Below are 9,712 nucleotides of genomic sequence, written 5' to 3'. Positions count from 1 at the left end.
ACATTCAGAGCATGGGAATAGGATTGTGTCTGTATAACCTCACTAGCTAAGAATGCTAATTCTTCATGTCATGGCAAAATTTACCTTGTCAGCTACTTCAAGTTGATAAGCTCTCTAAAGTCTAAAACATCTGAGAAGGAAAATGCATGCTCACGAATTTTCTGCATAATACTACCAGTTAGGAATGGAAACTCCACATCAAGCACAAAACTAACTGCCAACGCTCAGAAGGTAAATAGCCTCTCTCTTGTTGTGCGTGTGTGAAAAAGAGTCGCCGTCAAATCAGAAAATGGCAGAAGACCAAAGTACACCTCATATCAATATAGTAACTTCAATCACATATCATATCAACTTAGCAAATGCAGATAATACAACAGAAACATTTTACCAAATACAGAAATAACACAGAAATTAACACAGTACATACATGCAGGTTTTGACAGAACTCCAACTGGTACAAACAAAAGTCATTCTGCAACCATCACACCTGTTAAGTAGACTTGGCTCTGTATCACACTGCCTCCAATCCAAAATCCTGGCATAACCATTAAACCAACCCTAGGCTTTTGGTCAGCGTCTTCAATAACAAAATTTTTCACTACACTATCCATATACACTTCAGAGAACTCACTCCCCTTCTTGACCTGGAAAACCTTAACCATAGGGTCAAAGGAATTTGCTAATCTATGTAAAAGCCAGATAGACTTGGCTAGTTTCAAGAATGCCTGGTAGAAAGGTGTCCTTGGATGACCACCACCCATCACATAGTTTCGCTGATCCAGGTTGCCAAAAAATGAAGCCTCCATCTTTGGATGAACCACCACCAGGTACTTGCTCCGACAAAACTTTCCAAAAGGGGAATCTGGGCTTTGCCCAACAGCATCCAGAGGATCCATATCACGTAAGGCAAGATATTGGTTGAAAAAACTTCCTTTATCCATGGTCACATTGTCAAGTTTCAGAGAAAAGCTTTCTTCCTGAAAACCACTGAACATTCGTTGGCAAATATGGGCTTCAAATGCATATTTTTTGTGAGCTCTCTTAGCATAAACAACATCAGGCTCTATGGAATTTGCAGCTGCATCAAGATCCCACCCAGCAGCTTTCATCATGTTGATTAGCGGCTTAGAGAAATCATGAATGGCTTTATAAGCAGCTTCCACAGCTGACTTGATAAGGTCAGGGGTCAAATCCATAGAAAAGACAGCATTTTCATCACCTGAGCCTTCTGATTCTTTGGCTGACAAGCCTCTCAGCTTGAGATTCTTTTCCAGTTTTACTCGCTTCTGATTTGCCTCCTGGATCTGCTGCTGCAATTGATTTATTTCAGAGTCCTTATTCTGAATTTCAGACTGAAACTTCTTCACCATAACCTCATAAGTTTTCAATAGACTCTGCTGCTCCTGGATCTCTGCGGCCAAGCGAGAGTCCTGTGGAGAGACACAAACAGGTTTTGGATTATGCTCCCTGTAAAAGTGCTTGAGTTCAGAGAGATTCTTCAGCTCTGAAATCACAAGTTTATCAGCAGCTTGAATTTTATCGGGGTCATAGGGAGTATGAGCAGTTTGAAGCTCAATGTAGGCCGACTTCAGGGAGGAAATGTTTGTAAAAATCCTAGAAATTAGTGCTTCCAATGCTTCAGGATTTTGATTTATGGCCTCTTCCATGGGTTGTGGATGGACCTTCTGGCTATTGTTATCACGAAGTTGGGTATCTTTACCACCTGTGGGTTGCATATCTATCTCCAACAGGAACTAAATTCAAGAACTCTTCACCTAAGAAAAAGTTGTAGCAGCAAAATCTGCCTGCAAAGAGAAAATCAATGATGACATCCAGTCATTAATACATAAAGCTAATGAAGAGGGAAAATATGCAGTCTCAGAAATACCTGATAAGAACAGGACACAGAAAAGACAACACTTTTTTAAACATTGATAAACAACAGAACTGTTCACGATGGTCAAGATCACAATTATTCCATTCTTTTCCTTTTCTGTTCCTTTTTTTAAGGCCAAAATGTCATCCATCCTCTACTATAACAAAATTGTGATAACAAAATATATTCTTTTTAACACAGACTACTATTGCAGATGCTGTGCTAGACCATTCCCGAAAAATACTTTATTTCCCAATAAGAATAAGCAGACATTGGAGTGATTAAATGAGTCTCTCATGCAAAAGCACACCTATAAAGATCACGTACCTGCAGTTGGATCTGCTTTGAAAGCATAATAAACTTTCTCCTTGATAGAGAACTAAAAAATGAGCTTCTTTGCCAAATTCCACAGGTTGCAATACGTTTTCCTACAGTACAATGAAAACCACCAATCCAGCTTATCAGGCAAAAAAGAGATGAGAGGAATATACTTTGATTCACTGCAAGCGTATGCATGAACATTGTTGGTCTCATGATCTGTGCCAAAACTGACAATTACATCAGTTACAAAATTGATGGTACCCACAGCCCTTAAATGGTTTTTTGTGATGGAAGGGCTTCTGTTTCTTTTTCCCTTTTGGGGACAGGGGGAGGGGAACCATTTCAGACAACTGTCTTACAAAAAATTCAGATGCAAGATGCCACCAAGGAGTAAAAGCATGAAACCAACATAAAGTAAGTTCCCTTCTCTCGCAAAGGCAGACAAATTGCAAAACAATTTTGTATTAAGGTGCAAAAGACATGATTCATTTTCTAGAATTGCAAAAGCCTCATAATGCAGAATGTGCATGAAAGCTTAAAATCACAAACAAGATGGAAGGACAACATTATGAGGTCATTTACAAACTTCATTGGTTCACATCTGATGAGGTTCTAAGCCAACATTCTACAGCCCCATTCATATGCGATTAATCTTGACATAAATCAGTTTCCCACCTAGGAAATTCCATCTTGCCACTAATGAAGCCCAGACCTCATCATGTTGTCCTTCACAAACAAGATGGAAGGACAACATTATGAGGTCATTTACAAACTTCATTGGTTCACATCTGATGAGGTTCTAAGCCAACATTCTACAGCCCCATTCATATGCGATTAATCTTGACATAAATCAGTTTCCCACCTAGGAAATTCCATCTTGCCACTAATGAAGCCCAGACCTCATCATGTTGTCCTTCCATTTCTCCTCTAGTGAGGAGAAGTAATGACTACATGGAAAAGGTAAGTCAACAGAAGTGTTTCATTCAAGTGTTTTTGGCAATCCTCAACTCTCATTCTCTCTATCTCTCTCTTTCTTTGCCCTCTCTAAATCTGACATTCTTGGGTAACTTGTCCTCTCTGGTTTACTTGAATGAAGACGTTAGACTGCGAGAGTAAACAGTGTATTTTAAGTTTGTTCTCAAAATTGCTCATTTGACTCTGAAAGAACTCCATTTTCCAAAAAATTGCAGAAGAAAACCAGGACAGGAATTGTGTCAAAATTGTTTTGGAAGATGCCAAAAGCTAAAGTTTCCAACCTTTTTTTTTTTTCCTTTTTTGCAGCCCTGACTTGGGTTCACTGCATGACAATATCATTAAACTTGTGCTGAATAGCTAAGCATAATTTTCTATGAACTTTAAGTGCTTCCAAAACAAAAATCTCCCCATAAATTCTCTCAAAAACAAGGGTAAAAATCCTCCAATCTAAGTTTCCAAACATGTCAAAGTTGACATCATACTTTTCCACCTCTCCCTCTTCTTTTGTTCTTAATATGCGCATCAATTGATGTCACCTCAAGTTTCAGCCATTGAATTGTCCCTTTGCATGATTGACAAATCATTCCTGTTTTTATTTATTATAAATAAATCCACTAATCCTTCTAGTAGGTTTCTTCTGAATCATATAAATAAGGTTTAAAGTGTTAAAGGACACCTGCTAGAACATTAATTCTTCTATTTAGAGCAATTTTATAATAGCCCTAAAAATAAATTTGGTGATAGCCCAAAACAATGTCCACGATTGAAAAAAAAAAAAAAAAAAAAAAGCAGCCTTTACCTTTTAGACTAGTTAGCACACCTCAGAAACTAAATCCACATAAATGTACAGTAAAGCTGCAAGCACAACTATTTGGAACTCTTTACCCTTTCAATCACTCCCAAGCGACTTTAAGTTAAATCCACATCAAGCCCGTTCAAATATCATGATAGCATTTTGTACCATTATCAGCTGAATGTTATGTTTCACATAAATTCTTGAATAATTACTTTGTCAAATGTATTCATTTCCACTGAACCATTCAGCTATCCTATCAAAATTTCTCACTCAAATTAAAAATAAAGTAAAAATAAGAGCCTTCGATTCACATTTTCAATTCCATAATTCCACAATTTGTCAATATAGTCGCACATCAACTCAATTTTACACTGAACTTGTTCGCTATACTTGACATAAACATAAAAAACGATGCATCATTTATCATAACAGTAGAGCAGAGAAACTGACGGAGAAGAAGAAAGCGGTGCGAGTACCTGATCGGATATGCACCGCTGGCTGAGTGAAGAGTGGCAGAAACACAGGCGGAATCGAGGGCGTTGATCTGTGAGTTGTTCTAGAAGTTATCACAAATTAAACCCCACCAGACAGCCCAGGAGCAATCAACGGAGCAAAGCTACTTTCCTTTCACGCCTGTTTCTTTTCGGTTTTCTAATTATTCGCTTAAAGTTCAATTGCACAAAACTCCTCACAATTAGGGTAATTTGTGCTTTGCCTCTCTGACATTATTTTATCATCAGCTTGCCCCTAAAATTAATGGGTCAGTTATTGATTAACTTTTCATGATCAAAGCATGACAAATAGTCTTATTTACCATTAAGAATTTAGTTCTTGGACTAGCTGAGTTCCTTTTCCGTTTTGTTTTGCCTTCTCAATTTTGTCATGTCGCTACATTCTCTCCTATCTTATTTTTTTTTTTGTAAATTTGGAGTACTCTGTATATTTTTCCCAAATCATAATAATCAATTTTATTAATTAATTTTATTTTCATATGAAATAATTGATTCATCACATATAATAAGTTAAACTTTCAGAATATGATTTATTGGTTAGTAGAAATTGTTTATGTTGTAACTAAAAATGTCAATTTCAGCTTCTTTCTTTTTTTGTTTCTCGTGATACTGATTCCGTTTACTAAGATTTCCTTTTCAATGTCTTAGAAAGGAAATAGATTAAATTATTTTATTTTGATCTTTCTATTTCTTTGGATTTTGTTCAATAAAAGTACATAGACAATGAAAATACATCACCTTTAGATTAAGGCCCATTTAATCAAGTATTCAAATTAAATGAACACATGATGATGAATTGATTCTTAAAAATCAAAATAACATGTTAAATTTTATAATAGAATGACAATAGGGTTAAATAGAAAAGGTCATTTATAAATATAATTGTAAAAAAAGTCAAGAAAGATTAGTTGTCGATTGAAGATAAAAACTAAAAAGGAAAAAGAAATAAATGAAGAAAAATGATAAAGAAGGGCAAATTCGTTAATCCACTAAATTTAATGCTCCATATTTTTACTTTGATATTGATTTGATTACTTATTATGGTTTATGGATTCTAAAAAAGAAAAAAAGTTAAAAATTCTAACTCCAGGATCAAACTCATGCTAGATTAGGACTAAGAGTTGAAATTTGAAGTTTATCGGTGTCTACTAATATATAATTTAATTCAATTAGTATATCCTAGTCTATTTATGATGAATTCAAGATTAAGTAAAAAATTTTAATTAATGCTTACCACATTATTCAAGAATACAAAATTAATATGTACGAATCAATTGATGTCCGATCAGTATATTTTGAGCAAATTGACAGACACTCAATTATGATAATGAAAATTAGTTCCAGTTTGAGACTTAAGAGTGCTGAAATTAAAATTTCAAATGCCATATACAGAAGTTCAGTTCAGCAACTATCAGGGGGAAGTGATGAATTTCTAAAATGTAAAGGGAGCTTTAAATAATATGAATAAATTATCAGGGGAACGGGCCGGTGGGGGGCATGTTTAAGAAATAGAAATGCAGAGGTGGTGTCTGGTGGTCTTCTCAGTTCTCAGTTTCCCCACTCCTCTCCTCTCTTATCAAATCCCACAGAGGAAAACAGAAAGTGGAGCCAAAACCCAAGTGGCAGAAGGTTTATATACCATTCTTTCCCACCGAAAAGTCTGTAAGTTTTTCATGCAATTATAATGTCTGAACTTTTGTACCTTATAATTAAAGACAGATAATAGATAAAGACTTTTGCAATTCGGTTCAATGTTTGACTGGCCAAGTTTTTGAAAAGCTAGTGTAAAGTTAGGCGCTTTATATGCTCCTTAATATCAATGCAACTTTTCGGTTTGGTCTCGAATTGTTCTGCCTGTGTCTCGTGTATTTGTAGAGGAACATTAACTGATTGATAGACAAGAAGAAATCCAAGAATTTAATAAAGAACAGGTTTTTACAAATTGATGTTGCATTTTAAGTAAGTCTTCATGGGTTTATGCTGTTTTTTATTCCTAAATTTTTAAGTGGATGAGTGATGTTGAGGGAGTATGAGAGTAAATTCTTGTGCTCAGAAAGAGTGGGATCTGAATTTTCTGCTGGAGGCTACCGGAAGATGTGTGGGAATGATAGGGATTTGAAGAGGATGAATGACTTAGCCATTTGTGAGTGCTTAGTGTATTTTGGTAACTGAAGTTACATAACATCTGTCATTCTTGCTTAATGTCACGGTTGTTGATGTAAGAACCAATTTGGCTATTAAAACATGCAAATTTTGTATGAGGAATGAAGAAAAACCCAAATCAAACTGACTGTATTTAGAGGTTTCTCATTTTTATATCTCAAAGGGAATAATAGCCAGTTAATTGCAAGACATGCCCATTGACATCTACTGAGTTCACTTGGTTTTGGTGATAAACTGTTGAATGAGTTGCAATCTTCTGAAGGTTCCTGAGGCATGTCCAAAATTACCAAGAATGTTGCAGAAACAACTTGCAATTTTAAGGATTCAGCATTGGTTGCAAAACCCTGCATTCCTATGTTTTGAGAAACTGATTATTGATTGATTAGCTGCCATCCTTTGTCTCATCTGCTTGCTTGCCGAATTGTATATAGCAGAAGTTTTTAAGCTAAAAATCTTTTGTCAAATGGCATCTCAGTTTTGTAATATCTTTTTGACATAGCATCCATTGATTTCATCTATATATGAAGTATAAGGGAGAAGAGAGCACAACAGTAATGTATACAGCAGATGGTTCTTTAAGAAGTCATTACTCCTAAAAATTTGACAATTTTCAACTTTTTTCTGATACAATGCATTTATTATGTCAAACTTTCCAAAGCGTTTGTCAGTGTCTTTTTTCTTATTTAAGTCGGAAATGTCAGTTTCATGTTTCTGATCGCAAATGATCTCCATTGTTCTCTTCCTATTACCATCATCAGGTGGGAAAGGAAATCTTTTAGAAATGATCGATCCCATTCATCAGTTCTTATTCATGATTATCTTCATACTGATGTAGTCATTTTAGGTTTGGCATGCAGGTTCTCCATGATAGCCAGGAAAATACCATCGACTGGCTATCCTACAAGTTCCACAATTCTTACTGCTAAAGACCCAAGATCAAGCTCACCTGGTGTGTACCTTGGTCTTCGTGTTAATAAAACTGCTTTTTCTTTTGGCAGAATGCTCTATCATCATTTCCCTCTCTTTCACCTGGCACGTCCTTCTGTATTCAACAATTTCATGTGAGTTTCTTTGTAACCGCACATAACTATTACTTTCTGACTTGGCCATTTACAATGTATGAACATTCTTTTGTGATGTGTGCATGTATGTCTTTCATGCTAGACTCCTCAAAGATATTGAAATTTTGGCATGCATATAGATTCTTTCATCTCTCTTGATGTAACGAGTAGAAAATGCTCCATTTTGGCATGAGGTCACTAGGTAAACGTTGTATGTACTTTTTATCATACCATGAGGAATTTACATAGTTCTAGCATGTAATTAAAAATTCCAACTTTAATCATGTAGGAGTTGGGAGTGGTCTATTAGAAGCGCTGCAGATGGTGACAGGCTAAATTCTTCCCCTACAGATGATAGCAGCAGTGGAACTCGACTTGTTAGGGCTATCCAAGCCATTCGGGTCAAGTTAGAAACAAGAATCAGGGAGTTAAGGAAGAATTTCCCTATGAAGTTATTCTTCTTCTTGGTGGGATTTTACAGTGCAACCGCCTTTGCCACTGTTATTGGGCAAACTGGTGACTGGGATATTCTATCTGCTGCATTAGCCGTTGCTGTAGTGGAGGGAATTGGAGCTCTCATGTATAAAGCTTCTCTGCCTTTGATTGGCAAGTTGAGGGGCTTAATCATCATGTTTAATTATTGGAAAGCTGGACTTTCTCTTGGTCTTTTTCTTGATTCCTTCAAGTACTAGATGGGAGACATCAAACTCTTTATGAAGCCAGTCGCTTGACAATTGGACATATTTCCACTCATTGGGTGTTGTCATTCTTGATGAGGGCTATTGAACTGGTTATGCTCAAACATAATGAATAATCAGGAAGATATTTGGGAAGATAGCTTGCAACCAACTGCCCTCATTATGGAAGGCGCTGAATCCTGGTGGTAGAACAACTTGTCTGACAGTGTTAAGTGTAGGTCTACGAGTAACGAGACAGTACATTCTAATCAGAATTGTTGAAGTCACGAATCAGAAGAATGACGATTGTAGTTTGCCGTACATGTGAATGTCGCCTGTTTTTTCTCTGAAGTATCAGTTTGGCATACCTGAGGTAAGTAATCATTTTAATTGTTTTTTTTTTAAATAAAAAAAAAACACTGATGTTTGTTAAATTCTGATTTCTGCATATAAGGACAGGGACAATTATGATTCACACATCTGCAATTTCCTTTCGGGCCAAGACTGATGGATTTTCTTTAGCTGGTGACTTCCTCTGCAAATCAACATGCAAGGTCCTGTGTGTGGTAGAGATTTAATGTCTTAAAGATGAGTATTTATCCTGTGTCAGCCTTGGAAGGAGGCAATTTTTAACTTTCAAATCCAGTTTGGCTGGGATATGGGAATTGAGGAGTATTATCAACAGCTTAACCAATTCATCCTCAGCCTCCATGCAGAAAGGGTAGTCTAAGCCTATAAAATGAAAAAGGTGTATGACGACAAAATCCTTCTTTTCTTGTTGAGGTGTACTATAGACAATCATTCAGTGCCGCGTGCAGGATGCGACCACAGTTTGGTAGCTAGAAGCAGATGAGCTCTGCCGAGTTCTAAGCTAGTTGTTTGATTAGGCATTGATACTCACAGCATGGAGGTGAAACAGTAACAGACCAAGATGACGCTAGTACAGCTTTCATCCCATATGTAAATCATATGATTTCCAGCAGCAGAGCTGATAGGATCTTTTCTGGAACATACAGTTACAATAAAACTCGTTCGATCTCCGCAATTCTTTATGTTCAACAAACTATGATTTTTTTCAATAAATTCATCATTATTGTTTAACCATGTCCTCGTCCCTGCAATAAACCCCCAGGCACCAGGCAATGATAAATGTCCTGCAATGGTTTAATTCTTCAACTGTGCGATGTAAGTGAAAGCTCCAGCCTATGAGGTGGCAATGTCATAAACCCGTACAGGTCGAGTGTTCCTAGCTAGCCACTTGGGATGTCTTCTCCAACTCGTTTCTGGCTAAGTCAGGATCGTTGGGAGATCCCTTGGTTTCTCATGGGAAA

The 9,712-nt window shown here is 36.6% G+C and overlaps 2 protein-coding genes across 2 annotated transcripts; one reads left to right on the top strand and one right to left on the bottom strand.

Moving 5' to 3' along the window:
- Window positions 1-312: 312 nt before the first annotated feature.
- Window positions 313-4,587, bottom strand: LOC113760864 (protein GRAVITROPIC IN THE LIGHT 1). The gene is made up of 3 exons (XM_027303601.1): window positions 4,445-4,587; window positions 2,204-2,304; window positions 313-1,805 (listed from the first exon to the last, which is right to left on the bottom strand). Exon 3 carries the CDS (start codon window positions 1,734-1,736, stop codon window positions 468-470), a length of 1,269 nt encoding a protein of 422 aa, XP_027159402.1. The 5' UTR covers window positions 1,737-1,805; window positions 2,204-2,304; window positions 4,445-4,587; the 3' UTR covers window positions 313-467.
- A 1,513-nt stretch (window positions 4,588-6,100) lies between these two features.
- Window positions 6,101-9,439, top strand: LOC113760865 (ycf20-like protein). The gene is made up of 4 exons (XM_027303602.1): window positions 6,101-6,109; window positions 7,501-7,704; window positions 7,994-8,754; window positions 8,841-9,439. The coding sequence occupies exons 2-3, from the start codon at window positions 7,508-7,510 to the stop codon at window positions 8,394-8,396; spliced, it is 600 nt and encodes a 199-aa protein (XP_027159403.1). The 5' UTR covers window positions 6,101-6,109; window positions 7,501-7,507; the 3' UTR covers window positions 8,397-8,754; window positions 8,841-9,439.
- Window positions 9,440-9,712: the final 273 nt, after the last annotated feature.

The sequence above is a fragment of the Coffea eugenioides genome, chromosome 2 (genome assembly GCF_003713205.1).
Source record: "Coffea eugenioides isolate CCC68of chromosome 2, Ceug_1.0, whole genome shotgun sequence".
Taxonomy (NCBI): Eukaryota; Viridiplantae; Streptophyta; class Magnoliopsida; order Gentianales; family Rubiaceae; genus Coffea; species Coffea eugenioides.
Note: the sequence above shows the minus strand (reverse complement) of the source record. Positions and strands in the feature narration are given on the sequence as shown.